Raw genomic sequence first — 16,962 nt, 5'->3', positions numbered from 1 at the left:
ATGAAGCACTGGGATAGTTGCAGTAGTTTAATTCTAGTGTAATTTCAACTTCTTTTGTTGTTCTACAAACACTAAGTAAGTAATAACTACTTAAAAATATGATTAAAAAATGTATTTAATTTTTTTTTTTAGACTAAGCACTCATACATTGTGTATTTAAAAATGTAGTTAATTATACCATTTTAGCTTCTTTAGGCTCGTCGTGCCAAATCTACATTTCTCTGTTGTGTTAGATTCCTTGTTTATTTCATGTCATCTTAAGGGATTTTAAACTTCCTTTTTATCAGATCTTCTGTCAGTATATACACATAATTGAGAGTGAACTCCCTAATTAATTAGCTCTCATGTAATATTTGATTATTAAATTGTGTCCCCTTGTTTATGTTAATGTGATTATCAAACTGTCTCAGAGTTGTAAAGATCAGAGTAATTTCCCCTGGAAAAAATATTTCTCATTGATGACTTCTCGCCTGTGCAAGGGGTGTAAGTCAGTTATGAAAAACTAGTGTGGTTTGGTTTACTGACACTTCAATGAATTGTATTTACAGTAGCCAATGTTATTTTAACTTTCTAATGTCTTTGGTAGACCATTTTCTTTACTGAATGTTAAAAGAACTAGGAAGTTGTAGAGAGATATGCCCTACATAGTATTTTAGTAATTCATTTATCTGTATGTGGTTTTTTAAAAATATAGTATAGAAAGTTGTATCAATTTTAAAATAGTTGGGTTCCGATATGTATGGGTCATTTTTATAATTTTTTAATGAAAATTTATTACTTAGCTGTAGTAATTTTTTTTAGACTAAGCACTCATATATTGTATATATATAGGATGTTTTAACTCAAAAAGTTAATTTTTTTACTATATATTATATGCATATGAAATAAAATAACTGTTGTTTTTATCTTAATAAAATGTTTTAAAACTATACTTCTTCAGAAATATGTAAAACATTCAATGTCATAATCTTTGGCTAATGGTTACTGAGAAGAAGAATGCACTTATGCTGTATATGATGGTGTGGTTTGGTGTGATGAGTATACAGGGGTGTCAGATACCTATTGTTGTTTGGATGCATTGATGTATGGTTGTCAGTGTAGGGGGGGTTAACTTTTTTTAATTGTAAGAGGGAATTGGGTATGGACTTTGGTCACTATATGTGTGTGTTGGAGAAGGGTTAGAAAGCGTAACTTCACACTATTTTAAAAAGTACATTTTGTTTTTTCGCATTTCAACTTTTTGTGTGCATGGTTACTCATGATGATACATTTATCTACTTTTTACCCTGATAATATACAAAGAAATGGGTATCACTGAGACATCAATAAAGATGTATATTTTATTAGGCGAACATAAAATTCTGATGACCCGCCGGGGAAAAATCCCAGTGGGCCGCCCGGAACAACGCTATCGTAAGCACATACCAGGGTTTTGATTTAATAAATAATTTGTTGGTAAACTAACGCATACAGTCCGTCTGTGAAGTTTTCCATTTGACCAAATAGACCAACTTCGCCTAAGGCTTATGGAGTAACATTCAACTTTTCGGTTCCGTTTCCTCGAGCCCAACCACATCAAATGAGTAATGGTTACAAACACAAATAAACCGGGAGTGATCTCCCCTAAACTTTCTCGAATATTCTTATTTAACACTACGCGGATGGCAACTCGGGATATAGACACGATTTTTAATCAGTTTTTACATACTTGAACTTTTTAAAAATACAATAGAATCTCGTAGAAAAAAGAATTGCGCACTAAGTGGACGGCAAACATACTAGTATTTTATGAATTCTTATGCGTTTTTGAGAAATCGGAAATAGCGTATATTACTACTTCCGGTCAACGTAAATTACTCAAAACTTGACAGAAGGCAAAGAATTAGATCTTTTACTTACATGTAAAATTTCATTTATCTATGTTAAACAGTATTCAAGTTATAGGCTTTTAAAAAACCAAAAGTAGAATAAGTTCCACTTCCGGTTACCAGAAATCGATGAAAAGTTGATACAGAACTACAAATTTGATAAAATACTTATATATGAAATTTCATCAACCTAGCTGTAACGGTACTCAAGTTATCGTTTTCAAAGACATACATACACAGATATACACAGTCATACAGACAAATTTGCAAAACTATGTTTTTCCGACTCAGAGAGGTGTAAAACGTCGAAAGTTTTGAAAATATTGATTTCGACTTTTTTGCACGATTACAATACTTCCTCTATACTTCATATATACAAGAAAGTAAAAATTCAACGCAATTTTGTTTATAAACTTTGGAAATTATAAAATCTCCCTTTAGCAGAGGTCTCAAAGTTCGACCTGTCACTTGTCGCGTTGGTTGCGTGTTGAATATAAAGCCTGAGATGATTTTGATGGTTTTTACAAGCAACAAAAAACAGTTTAAATTAATTTTAAAACAAAAACAAAACCTTTTTAAAAAAAACGGAATCCATTTATTTTAAGGGGCCCATTTTTAAAGGAACACATGTTAAAGGATTTGATATTAATGTTTTTAGTTATCAGTTGATCATTCTTCACTACTTTAAAACATTTTTTTTAAACAGGAGGAAATTACGATTTTTTTTTTTACTTTCTAAAGTTACTCTGACATCTTTTCATATTTTCCTTCTTATTTGAATTTTATTTAGGAATAAATAAGTTTTTAAAAAATCATATTCATCGTTACAAAAGTAAATTTGTTTCTTTATTGAATTCCAAAAAAATGTAAATGTTTTGTTGCTGTAAAAAAAAAAAAAAAAAAAAAAAAACAACACAGAGAACCAAACCGTTTCGAGGTGAAATATTTGGTGGCCCTGAAAAGGACCTGGAGAAATTCCTTTTTCTTTTATTGAAAGGGACTAATTTTCTTCAGATGTAAACAAGACTTTCCGTCAAAATGTGAGAATTCGATTACCAAGCCTACACGCCACAGTAAAATGTTCCGAGCTCTCGGAAAACTTTCCTACAGGCTTACCAGAGAAGTTTCCGACGCACCAGGGGAGACCAAGACAGTAAATATACTAGTCAACACTGGGTAAGCTAAAATAGGTACGGATATACACATACCCTAAAGCAATGTACAACCCAAACTAATCGAGCTCTTAGAAAAACAAAGTTCCAAGTTCCATAGAGAGAAAAGTATCAAGTCCTTAGTTGAAGATAAAATTTCACTAGATTCTCAATACCAATCGCCAAGAAAATTGAAATAATTTGTCTAACTAAGCCACGGGTCGCCTGCCAGAGGACTCAGAGTTTCTCATAAAAACATTTCTACAGAGCGAAATGTCTGTGAGTAACCCTGAAAGGCACAGGTCATACGCCAGCGTCTTAAGTATAAAAACCACGTAGATCTAGTTCCCAGTTCGGGCATTCTACAAGGTGTGTGGTTTAGTAGACGCGTGCCCCGCAAGAAATTTTTATTTCTTTTTTTTTTCTCGCAGGAAAAAGTCATGAAAATGACAGGGCAAAGCAGGCAACAAATAGTTGCCGAACAGCTTAAAATATAAAAGCGTTTTACAAATTGTTGCAGAACAGCTTAAGCGTTTTTAGACTAGATCAAAGATTTATTCATATGAAAAGTGCGGACGGAATAGAAAACTCGTAAATTTTTTTATCCACTCTTAGTTCCTATGGATACAGCAGTTAATTTAATTTTTTTAAAAATCTGCTAGAACATATGGGAATAAAATTATTAAAAACTGATCTATCTGTAAAATATGATACAAACAAACAAAACAAACAATAGCAACATAACAAGAGCTCCTTTAGGTTTGAAATCTACAATCAACGCGTTCATTTGAAGTTCGACTGAGTTTAGATTTAGATTCTAGATCTAGATCTAGATCAACATCTAGTGTATTTCTATTTCTATATTTAGGTTTTTAGGATACTAAATTAGAATCTAAATGAGGGAAATTTCATGAAATAAATGTATGTTTTCGAAACTAATGTCCATTTTAATTTTTTTTTAATAAACAATAATAAATGTGCCAAAATAAATAATAATGGTTATAAGATAATAGAATTTAGCTTTACTATTTTTAAAAATCAAGAATTTATATACATTAAAAAATAATGAATACATATATTGTAGTATAAGAAATTTTCCACGAAAAATGACAAAAAATCAAAGTGTATCAGTATAATTAGTTTGTATTTATATTAGTTTGTATTTGCGCATTTTTCTGTTTTCGCAGTTTTCAGTTGAACAGTTTCCTTCCGATTGTGCATTTTTCTGTGAGCCCGTAGATACAAATGCATTATTATTAAATGGATACTATCAGGATTTCTTTTGGTTTATAAAAGTAATTTTTGGGTTACCACCCTTTGAAAATGTACGTAGTAAGTCTATTTGACAACGTAGTTCTCCATTTAAAATATTTTAAAAATATTTTTATGTTAAAAAAAAATACGATCTATCTTCGGTTAATTTTAACCTTTTGTTAGCCAGGAAGAAATGTTAATTTACGACCCAAATTAATCGTTGTGAACATGAAACCCCATTGATTAAAAAACATGCCTACTGTTTTTAAGATCGCTTCGAGTTTTTAAAATCACCAAGAATGATTTTTCAAAGATTCAACGCTATTTTGTTCATAAGGTTGGGAACCAGTAGCGTAGCGAGGGGGGGGGGGGGACATATGTCCCCGGGCGCCGACCTTAGGGGGCGCCAAAATGGGTTTGAAAAATAAATAGAAAGGTTGAGGGGGGTGCAAATATAGAGAAAAATTTGAGAGGGGGGGGGGGGGGGGGGTGCAAATGGAAATCTCGAGGGGGGGGGGGGTGCAAATCGAAAGTTTGAGGGGGGGGGGGTGCAAATCAAAATCTCGAGGGGGGTGCAAATCGAAAAGTTTGTCCCAGGGCGCCGGGAATGGTCGCTACGCCTCTGTTGGGAACTTATATATTTGCATGCTTTCTGAATACAAATACTTATAACAGAATCAAATAAAGCACAAGTGGGCCTAGTCTATTAATTACATATTACCGACAATATTGTAACTACATTTTAGGACAACTTGTTACGGCTTCGGATTAAGAAAAAACAAATTGTGCGCTTTTTTGGAATATACATTTTTCTTTAACCGAAATTACATGCTATCGGACGGCGTGCGTGGCCTATGAGATAGAGCGCTTGATTGTAATCCCGAAAGTCTCGAGTTCGAATCCAGGTCCAAGTCAGTGGCGTCGCTCGCTAACTCGCTAAGTCGAGTGTCACCCGGTGCGGTAACTTATGGTGTCGTCCCCCCCCCCAACAAAGGAAACATGTATATATATATATATATATATATATATATATATATATATATATATATATATATATATATATATATATATATATATATATATGTTACGGTCAAAGCCCGAAGTCGGCCAATACGCGGATTGGCCGGCCAATCCGCGCATTGACCAATACCGCCTCCCATAAGTCGGTCAAAGTCCGAAACTTTGCTTGATTTCGGCCTTTGGCCGGCCAATCCGCAGACTGGCCATGGTGGACCGGCCAAAGTCTGAAATAGCTCTTGATTTCGGCCTTTGGCCGGCCATTCCGCGGACTGGCCATGGTGGACCGGCCAAAGTCTTAATTAGAAGATCATCTGGCTAAATACGACCTGGCCAAAGTCTGAATTAGAAAATCATGAGCAGATTTTGGGTTTTTTGATGCCGTAATTATCATGAAATTAAGTCTTTATTGATTATTAATTAAAGTAAATGACAGAAACATTCAAATTTTTTATTGTACTATAGTCTCAATCAATCAGTATTATCATTTGTTACAACAAGTTGAACTTTTATGGCATTTAGAATTACATAGCAGCTTGTTATTTTTACACTTGCAGCGATTTGTTGTGCACTTGGTTGTGCAATTGCAGCGAGTGTAGCCTTGGCCCCCAGTCAATGATTGTGAAGATGCGATGGTTCGTAGTGATTTTTCCTCAGTGCCAACTGACGACAATAAGAGCAGTTTTTCGTGAAGAATTGAAAACTCACTTCTAGCATACAGTTGTTTTAGAACACCATGTTCCGTTCCTAATTTGTAGAAACCGCCCTCGACGCTCATGACAACTGCAATCACGCTTCGGTGATCACCGCTACCTCTGTCAACATCTGGAACACGGATGCGTACATTGTCACCCACTTCACCATCTTTAAATTTTGTATTTGATGTTTTAAGCATCTTAGCACCTTGATTTTGCAAGCCAGTATGAGCTGCTGATCTGTGTTCCATGATGTCTTGTTTGTTGTGACAGGTAATGTTCCCTCCGTACCCTTCGTCTGCTTCATTGGGTACTCCACAAATAGCATGGACATCTTTGCCACAGGATCCACAAGAATGAGCTGCACTACAATGTTTTTTACAAACTATACAGATTTTGTTGGCCACATTATTGTCACGCAACTGATCTGGACGTTCCGCCACGGCAGCAGATGTGTTAGCTGAGGATGTAGTTGCATTAATGTCAACCTCCATTTCTTGTTCAATGTTCTCAAGATCTTCCTCAGTAACTATTTTATTGAGAGCCTCTCTTGTTAGATTTGAAGTGCTAAGTCCCACTTTTGCTTTGCATCCAAACAAGGCTTCGTATGGTGATTGTTGGATTCCTTGATGAAAAGAACGATTTTTCATAAATTGAATGAATTTGAGACTCTCAGCCCAATGAGCTGATTCATTTGTTTGCATCCATGTCATCATCATATTTTGAACATCTTGGTTGGCACGTTCGACTGAACCTTAGCTTTGGCTATGCCTTGGTTTTCCGTGAACTAGTTTAAGTTTAGGCCACATGTTCTTTAGTTCAGAAATAACTTGATTCACAAATTCTCTTCCATTATCTGATTGAAGCACACTTGGAGCACCAATAGTCGTGAAGATATCCAGCAGCTGGTAAGCAACTTCTTCTGCTCTTTTGGTTTCCAAAGCTCGCAACAATATGAACTTGGTTAAATGATCCTGGTAACTGAGTATAAACTTGTATTTGCCGTCTGTGTTACTTTGCATATCAATAATATCTACTTGGTATCTTGAGTTAAATTCTTTAAATATTAAAGGTTTGAAAACAAGACCTTTCTTGGGATTAGACAATTTTGTCTGACAAGGCTTGCACAACCGAAGATACATAGTAATGATTTCTTTGGTGATATTTTTGTACTTTCTCTTGAGCTCTTTTTACATCCTTGTGGATGCTTTACAAACAAGAGCTAAACAATACGTTACTCACAATGAAACCGCACCCAGAATAATGAAAACGCGATCACAACTTAGTCTAGATAGAACATTGGCCAGGACATCCCGGCCAATGCGCGCATTGGCCGGCCAATGTACAAAATACGCTGTCAAGTTTAAGCACTTCGGACTTTGGCCAGTACGTCCCGGCCAGTGCGCGCATTGGCCGGCCAATGTACGAAATACGATCTTAGTTCTAAGTTCTTCGAGCTTTGGCCAAGAGAGCCGGCCAATCCGCGCATTGGCCGGCCAATCCGGGGTTTGGCCGCACTTCGGGCTTTGACCGTAACATATATATACATATATATATATATATATATATATATCTATAATATAAGCGGGCAAGTAGTGTGTCAGTCCTTCCTTCCTTCCGTCATCGCTATAGCTTTTAGAACCATAAAAGTAAACATTCGCACCACGCAGTGCTTTTCAGTGCACCGCAGTGTCTTATTATAAGTATTAGAGTAGGGTTTGTTTATATAGTGGCATAGAGCTATTTTATAATTTCCACTATTTGTACAATTTTGCATAACGTAAAGAAAATATTAAATACACGCACATTGCTAAAACATATTAAAAGGATCAATGTCAAATATAGTTTTCGTTAATATTCCTAGAAAAAGTGGATACATTTTAATAACATAATAACAGTACGGTAGAAAAATCAAATTAATTTAACTCTTTTTTTCTACTTTTGACAAAGGAGGTAATTTAAAAATACACGCTAATAAAAAATGTGAATGCAAATATACGTTCGTCATAGAAGGAATTAGTGTTGCAATAATATAATTAGCAAAATGTGAATGCAAATTATTCGGATGTGTAAGAGGAAATTATAGTTAGAAAATTATAATTAGCATGGATTGATAAAAGGCAATCTTTTATTTATTTTATTCACTGAATGTAGGCCCTACTGTTTATTACTTATAATTTTTAATCAACTATTCAGCAGTGTCAGCACTATTATAGACGCGTCATCACGTTCATTAGGTGCGCAATGGTTTTAGTTATGAAACTCTATTGTAAATTTTTAAAATTTAAAGTACTGGAAAAAATGCGTGAATGGATAAAGTGAAATATTGTAGGTAAAACACGGATATTTTAAATACTGCCTATTATTTATGCTGATTTCTAATTATTATTCTATCTTCGGGTTTTATAGGAGAGGCGTAGCGAGGGGGGCATATGTCCCCGGGTGCCGACCTTAGGGGGCGCCAAAGTGGGTTGGAAAAAATTTGCGAGGGGGGGGTGGTGGAAATCGAAAGTTTTAGGGCGGGGGGGGGGGGGGAAGGGGTGCAAATCGAAAGTTTGAGGGGGGTGCAAATCACCGGAAAGGGCGCAATTTGGCGCTACGGGCTAGACTGTGAGCAATATGCCTGTATGATATGATTGCATTTAAATTGTGTTTATGTTATGAGTGTTATGTTTGTTTTTTCGTTGTTTTTTTTTTGTTGTTTTTTTTTGCGTTCGTTTGTGTTGTGTTTAGTTTTGTTCTGTTCCCAAGTTGGTACATTTAAAAAAGATTTACCGTGGCGGAGCACGGGATGCAGCTAGTATATATATATATATATATATATATATATATATATATATATATATATATATATATATAAACGATAGCTTTAAAGGGTTCACAGTTAATAGTAAAGATGTTTATCTACAGTCGATTATTAATTTAGGGGGATGTAGCACTATTTTATCTTTAGTAAGAAGGTTCTTGTCATGAAGCTTATCATATCATATATCCCTTGTTCGGATCGTCAATTTATACCATAAATACTTTTTAACTATAATTAATCATTCATTGAAGTGGCATAAAGCATATTTGTTTTACATATTTTGCAATTTTTTTTGTCTTGATGTCACCAATCAAAATGATGTCACCCGGTGCGCACCCCCCCCCCCCCTTCGCATGCGACGCCTCTGGTCCAAGTCAGTAGACCGTCCCTGAGTCCACCCAGCTCTGATGGGTACCTAACTCAGTTTATGGAAAGTCGCTACGCCCCTGATTCTACTTCATGTACTCAGTGGATTAATAGGACTGAAGACGATTCTTCAGAATACTTTACGATTCAATCATTAGCTTTGTGTATAATTTAAAGTAAATTTTTAAAAGCGGAACGAAATGTAAGAAAACGCGAAGTTGGTGAACTATATTTTACTAGCCATATATTTGTGCTATTGTTTTGTTTCTATTTTGAAAAGGCAACGGTATCCCTAGTTACATTTCCGGTTCGAGTTTTTAAACAATTCTTGTCTAATATTGCTTGTAAGGTAAACATTTCACTTTTTCACTCGTTTTAGAAACGATTAAATCTCAACAGTGTTGTTGCCAGCTATTTATAACTTAGCTGCTTGACCATAATGTAACACATGATGAGGAATTATATGGGTAAACTTTTTTAAACAGATCTAAATAGAAATAAGATTTTAATAGACCAAGGTCTACCTTGTTTACCTTATTTTAATTTTATTTTCTGCGTATTTAAAAAAATAAAATAAAAAAGTCACTTTCCATTGATTTATTAATGGGCACAGCCATATGGTCGGGTCCAGACCCCAGACAGATGGTCGGGCACAGGCAGATGGTCGGGCCCAGGCAGATGGTCGGGCCTAGACCCCAGGCAGATGGTCGGGCCCAGGCAGATGGTCGGGCCCAGGCAGATGGTCGGGCCTAGACCTCAGGCAGATGGTCGGGCCTAGACCTCAGGCAGATGGTCGGGCCCAGGCAGATGGTCGGGCCCAGACCCCAGGCAGATGGTCGGGCCCAGGCAGATGGTCGGGCCTAGACCCCAGGCAGATGGTCGGGCCCAGACCCCAGGCAGATGGTCGGGCCCAGGCAGATGGTCGGGCCTAGACCCCAGGCAGATGGTCGGGCCCAGACCCCAGGCAGATGGTCGGGCCCAGGCAGATGGTCGGGCCTAGACCCCAGGCAGATGGTCGGGCCCAGACCCCAGGCAGATGGTCGGGCCTAGACCCCAGGCAGATGGTCGGGCCCAGACCCCAGGCAGATGGTCGGGCCCAGGCAGATGGTCGGGCACAGGCAGATGGTCGGGCCTAGACCCCAGGCAGATGGTCGGGCCCAGACCCCAGGCAGATGGTCGGGCCCAGACCCCAGGCAGATGGTCGGGCCCAGACCCCAGGCAGATGGTCGGGCCCAGACCCCAGGCAGATGGTCGGGCCCAGACCCCAGGCAGATGGTCGGGCCCAGACCCCAGGCAGATGGTCGGGCCCAGGCAGATGGTCGGGCCCAGGCAGATGGTCGGGCCCAGACCCCAGGCAGATGGTCGGGCCCAGACCCCAGGCAGATGGTCGGGCCCAGGCAGATGGTCGGGCCCAGACCCCAGGCAGATGGTCGGGCCCAGACCCCAGGCAGATGGTCGGGCCCAGGCAGATGGTCGGGCCCAGGCAGATGGTCGGGCCCAGACCCCAGGCAGATGGTCGGGCCCAGGCCCCAGGCAGATGGTCGGGCCCAGGCAGATGGTCGGGCCTAGACCCCAGGCAGATGGTCGGGCCCAGACCCCAGGCAGATGGTCGGGCCCAGTCAGATGGTCGGGCACAGGCAGATGGTCGGGCCTAGACCCCAGGCAGATGGTCGGGCCCAGACCCCAGGCAGATGGTCGGGCCCAGTCAGATGGTCGGGCACAGGCAGATGGTCGGGCCCAGACCTCAGGCAGATGGTCGGGCCCAGACCTCAGGCAGATGGTCGGGCCCAGACCTCAGGCAGATGGTCGGGCCCAGACCTCAGGCAGATGGTCGGGCCCAGACCTCAGGCAGATGGTCGGGCCCAGACCCCAGGCAGATGGTCGGGCCTAGACCCCAGGCAGATGGTCGGGCCCAGACCCCAGGCAGATGGTCGGGCCTAGACCCCAGGCAGATGGTCGGGCCCAGACCCCAGGCAGATGGTCGGGCCCAGGCCCCAGGCAGATGGTCGGGCCCAGATAGATGGTCGGGCCCAGACCCCAGGCAGATGGTCGGGCCCAGACCCCAGGCAGATGGTCGGGCACAGGCAGATGGTCGGGCCCAGACCCCAGGCAGATGGTCGGGCCCAGACCCCAGGCAGATGGTCGGGCCCAGACCCCGGGCAGATGGTCGGGCCCAGACCCCAGGCAGATGGTCGGGCCCAGACCCCGGGCAGATGGTCGGGCCCAGACCACAGGCAGATGGTCGGGCCCAGACCCCAGGCAGATGGTCGGGCCCAGACAGATGGTCGGGCCCAGACACCAGACAGATGGTTGGGCCCAGACCCCAGGCAGATGGTCGGGCCCAGATAGATGGTCGGGCCCAGACCCCAGGCAGATGGTCGGGCCCAGACCCCAGGCAGATGGTCGGGCACAGGCAGATGGTCGGGCCCAGTCCCCAGGCAGATGGTCGGGCCCAGACCCCAGGCAGATGGTCGGGCCCAGACCCCAGGCAGATGGTCGGGCCCAGACCACAGGCAGATGGTTGGGCCCAGACCCCAGGCAGATGGTCGGGCCCAGACACCAGGCAGATGGTCGGGCCCAGACCCCAGGCAGATGGTCGGGCCCAGACCCCAGGCAGATGGTCGGGCCCAGACCCCAGGCAGATGGTCGGGCCCAGACCACAGGCAGATGGTCGGGCACAGGCAGATGGTCGGGCCCCAAGCAGATATTTAAACCTAATAACGCTTAACCAGGATACTAGTTTTTACGGATTGTTTAGCCAATTATCCTTTTAACCCAAGAAATCTTTCAGTCCCATAAGTAGCTTGTTAAAAAAATGTCAACATGCTATACTATGATTTCAGGGATGGAGCTATTTCTTTTGACCGTTGCACCTTTGCTTGCTATACTAGTTCTCACGAAAGTCATCGCAGATCAGATAGTAGACAATTTAATCTTGGCGCTGGTGAGTACATTCTGAGCCGGTTGATACGGCTCATGAGTAATCTCGGCGCTGGTGAGTACATTCTGAGCCGGTTGATACGGCTCATGAGTAATCTCGTCGCTGGTGAGTACATTCTGAGCCGGTTGATATGGCTCATGAGTAATCTCGGCTCTGGTGAGTACATTCTGAGCCGATTGATACGGTTAATGAGACAGGCATTACATTTGGAGTTAGGGACATGAATGAAGCCACATTCGTTTTGCTGCCCCACCCCCCCCCCCCCCTCCTGTATTCGTCACAAACAATGGGAACATTACGGTTCACGGGCAAGTGAAGTAGATTTCACCTGTTTCAATGACTCCGGCTTATGAAGAGATAGTTTGCTCAGCACTATGTAACTTTAATTGAGTTAGGTACCTATAAGATCTGAGTGAACTCAGGGACGTCCTACGGATCCAAACTCAAGACTTCCGGGTTAGCAGTCCACCTCTCGACCACGCCGTCCCTTATGAGGAGTGGGGTGTCGCATCATATGAATGACTCCATATATGTTTTCTAGCAGTCTATTTATATCCCAAGCAGTTAAACAAACTATAAACTGTTGTTGTTGCAGAGTGAACTGTTTACCATCAACCCCATTACTTTCTACTGGAAACTTTGTATTGGACTGTATGTTGTGTTTCTTACAGTGATTCAACGGTAAGGGCAAAGGTCAAGCACACACAGCAAGCACTCACATACCCCACACACAATCACCCCCACACAAAACCCATGCCCACCCACACGACTTGCCGTCAACAGTGTGTATTTATCCTAAAATAGTCGGTGAATTATTTTATTTATTTATTTCAGAATACGGTCAAAATAAATCTGATTGATTACTGTCTGGTGGAAACTCTTGATTAGATTATGTGAAGTGTTGCTACATTACCTCAACGGTAAGGGCTAAACACACACTCACACATCCAAGCACATACACTTTCACGCCCATACACATGCATACAAATACATTATTTGTTTTTTTATGCCATAGAAAAAATTAAAAATATTGTTACGTACTGAGTATTTTTTTTTACATATTTTACCTGAATCATAGGTTGAATTTACAATTATGCAACTATCTGGACCAAATCATGTAAATCGTACGAGTTTTGAATGGCATGTTTCATTTTATAAAATATCGTTTCTACGATACACATTAAAAAAAATACAAGTTTCTGTTTATAAATCTAGTTGCATTAGAACATTAAATATGGGATAGCTACACAATTTAGTAAACTCTGATAAACTCTGTTTAGTAAAGCATTTGTAAATTTAGGAAAGGCATGTAAAAACTGTTACAGAATAATTCACCAGAACTCAATCATGCCTAAATTTTAAACCCAACCAACAATTGCAATAAACTAAAAAAAACTAACTGAAACTAAATACCAACCTTAAACTTAACATAACCAAATGGACATGGTCAAATTGCATACAATTTATTTCAACTACAGCTTTTTGATGCACTCGTTGTCTATTTGAACAATTTTTTCTTGAGCGGTAAAAATTCACGAGTTGCAATAACAAAAACCGCAAACGAATATAAATGCATTTAAATTTTCGAAGTCGAATATTAACTTAAGTTCGAAGTTTGTCGCGATTCTCCCGGTAATGGCAGATTTCACCATTAAGCTAATAACGGCGTGGCCTAGCGGTAGAGCGATAAACTTCTAACCTGAAAGTCTTGAGTTCGATCCGGGTTAAAGTCAGTAGAACGTCCCTGAGTCTACCCAGCTATAATGGGTACCTGTATCCAGTGGCGTAGCGAGGTCGGGTGTCACCCGGTGCGGCACTTAATGGTGTCACCCCCTCAGAGGCGTAGCGACCCTTCCCGGGGACAAACTTTCAAGTTGTCGATTTGCACACCCCCCCCCCCCCTCAAGTCTTCGATTTGCACCCCCCTCCTCAAGTTTTCGATTTGCCCCCCCCCCACCCCCGCAAACTTTCGATTTGCACCCCCCCTCAAGTTTTTCTCTATATATTTTGCTATTTTTTGCCTTGGTGTCACCCCCCTAAATGGTGTCATCCGGTGCGGTCCGCACCCCTGCCCCCCCCCCTCGCTACGCCCCTGCCTGTGTCTGACTCACGTTAGGGAAAGTAAAGACGGCTGAGCATAGTGCTGACCACATTATCCCTTGATATTCCGAGTTCATAGAAACAGGTGAAATCTACTTCACGATTTACTAATGTTATTTTTTATTTCAAGTCTACTAGCCGTGGTCAGTATAGGCGGGGATTCTTTATTAAATTTATAGTGTGTGAACTCATTCTTACCTTGCGAATGTTCTATTGATTTTGAAGAGTGAAATACCGACCACTCTTTGACTTAGTTTGTCTCTATTTAACCTAATGTGTGCATGGGGGTCTAGACTTTTATGCTGATGTGTACAAGTATCTAGGGTTAAGAAAGTCACACCTTGGTATTGTTTGAAATATTTTTTTAATAATTGAATTCCAGCGTCAATGGTCAGTGTGAGCGAGGGTTCTATAACAGAGGAGGTGGTCATCAGCAAGAGGGGAGAGGGGCAGAAGACGGAGGAGTTTGTCGGTGATACCCCGGTCAAGAGCCAGGCCATTGGGGAGTGTGTCCAGATTCTTGAGCAGGTCGTCATCCCCTCCAAGTCAAGCAGTTGGAGGTCTTCAGTGGGTAGACCTCTTCCCCGGGGTAACTCGCTGCGTCCTTCACCCTGGTCACACATGACTGGGGCTGAGGACTCTCACGCTGAGACCTTGTCAGAAGCCAGCGAATACAACGTCCACGTCCATCAAATCACCAACAGCTCGCCAGCTTCTGACGAGGTTTGTAAGGAAGGTCCTGGGCTCTCGGGGAACATCGCATCCATCGTGCAGGAGGCGACTGAAGAATTCCCTCAACACGACACCGATACTTCGCCGAGGTCAAGCTCAATAAGGTTGCGGGTCAAGGTCAGTGTGGAGACTGGTCAAGAGAAAGATCTGGACAAGATCTCGGTGTCTGGGGAAGATGCGAAGTGCTTGTTTGGTTTGTCTGTTGACCAGTCCAGTTTGACCCAGAGCCACAGCAAAGTGACTCTGAGTATCAGAAACAAGGGTTTAGATACACCTCACTTTGAAGGGGATATCTCTGGGCAGATAGAAGCACAAAACAATATGACATCGGAGCTTTCGAGCAAGTACATGACTAAAACAGCAACAAACGATGACGAGTATGCCAAGACCCCTACGACAAATATTCAGGAGTTTGATGGGACAGAATCTCAGCCCATCTCATATCATCATTCTTCAAAATCTGACCCCAGCCCCCACACTTACATTGAGTGCTTATCGAGCAGTATGTCATATCGTGATTTAGAGAAGGAAGTGAACATTACAGACTCTGTTTATGAGAAGATTCTGCTGGCATCATCGCAGAAATTTCTGCTCAGTGGTCCTGGTGCTATTTCTCTGAAAACTAAAGAACTAATCAGTGAGCACATTTCAAACATTCTCACATCAATTTCTAATAAACAAGAAATATGTTCAGCTTCCTACCACTTTCATGTTAACGGAATGTTCGGGATGGAGGAGAGAGTAAAAGACGTCCAGACTCCAATTGCCACGCCTAAACAAATGCAGCTGACACCTCTACAGATGTGGGAGGGTACAGCTATTCTTTTCACTCAACCTTTACCTCCCACCCTGGAGATTGTATTTTAGCGTGTGGTCCCAAACCTAGCGTGCTGGGGTACAAAAGCAATGCTAGTTATACCACGGTTATCTCAATTATTCGGACAGTGATAGAGGTGGATTTTAATGGAGATAATACGGTAACAAAATAAAAATGTCCATTCTACTTAATTTTTCAGCAATATTTTGCAACAAGTTTGAATAAACCTGTGTGAAAAATTGCTGAAACTTTTGAATTTAGTTGCTAGTCTCAAAACGGGTGTTTAATGACTTCATTTCACATTGTAAAGATCTTTAATCAATTTTGTTTAAAATTTATTTTTGAGATATTTTGTATGAGTAATTCATCATTAATAGCTTTTTTACATTTACTCCATGAATAAACCAAATGTTTTGCATATTTAATAATGTCATGTTAATCTACAATGTTCGAGTAATTATTTTTTTAATTTATTACTAGCCTGATTAAAATAAAAAGACCAAGAAAATTAATTTTTTGTAAGAGCTTTTAATTTTTAAATCATCTCATTGCATTTAGTATTTACATTGAATTTGTTGGTTCAGCAAATTGCACCGTACAATTTTAAAGATTCTCCAAATGCAAAATCACATGTTTAATCCATGTATATAAGATGTTTTTATTTTTAAATTTATCTTTGCATTTAGTATTTACATTGCATTTATTCGTTTGGCGAATTGTAGAAATACAATGTTAGAGATTATTCAAATGCAAAATAACGTATTGTTTCATCCATATTTTTTAAATTTTTAAATGATCTTTTTCCATTTGGCATTTACAATGCATATCTTTGTTCGTAAAATTTTAGCAATAAAATTTTTACAGATCATTCAAATGCAAAGTCATGTGTTGTTTTATCCATATATTTTTGTTTAAACTTATGTGTTTATAATATATATTTATTATATGTTTAACTGAAACATAAAGGCTTTATACATACTGGTTTAACACTTGCAGGTTTAACACATAATGGCTAAATACACACTGGCTAAATACATATTGGCTAAATACATACTGGCTAAATACATACTGGCTAAATACATACTGGCTAAATACATACTAGCTAAATACATACTGGCTAAATACATACTGGCTAAATAGATACTGGCTAAATACATACTGGCTAAATACATACTGGCTAAATACATACTGGTTTAACACATAATACCTAAATAC

At 40.6% G+C, this 16,962-nt stretch overlaps 1 protein-coding gene across 2 annotated transcripts; it reads left to right on the top strand.

Moving 5' to 3' along the window:
- The first annotated feature begins 9,468 nt into the window (after window positions 1–9,468).
- LOC131958219 (uncharacterized) lies at window positions 9,469–16,588 on the top strand. Of its 2 annotated transcripts, none has more exons than XM_059323108.1 (5): window positions 9,469–9,506; window positions 12,001–12,101; window positions 12,694–12,779; window positions 12,933–13,018; window positions 14,581–16,588. In XM_059323108.1, exon 5 carries the CDS (start codon window positions 14,586–14,588, stop codon window positions 15,795–15,797), a length of 1,212 nt encoding a protein of 403 aa, XP_059179091.1. In that variant the 5' UTR covers window positions 9,469–9,506; window positions 12,001–12,101; window positions 12,694–12,779; window positions 12,933–13,018; window positions 14,581–14,585; the 3' UTR covers window positions 15,798–16,588. The 2 variants fall into 2 exon arrangements, with proteins under 2 accessions (XP_059179091.1, XP_059179090.1); XM_059323107.1 differs by having other exon boundaries at window positions 9,483–9,624.
- Window positions 16,589–16,962: the final 374 nt, after the last annotated feature.

This window comes from Physella acuta, unplaced genomic scaffold (genome assembly GCF_028476545.2).
Source record: "Physella acuta isolate Inbredline_101_S28 unplaced genomic scaffold, ASM2847654v3 ptg001303l, whole genome shotgun sequence".
Classification (NCBI taxonomy): Eukaryota; Metazoa; Mollusca; class Gastropoda; family Physidae; genus Physella; species Physella acuta.
This window is presented reverse-complemented; position numbering and strand designations above follow the sequence as displayed.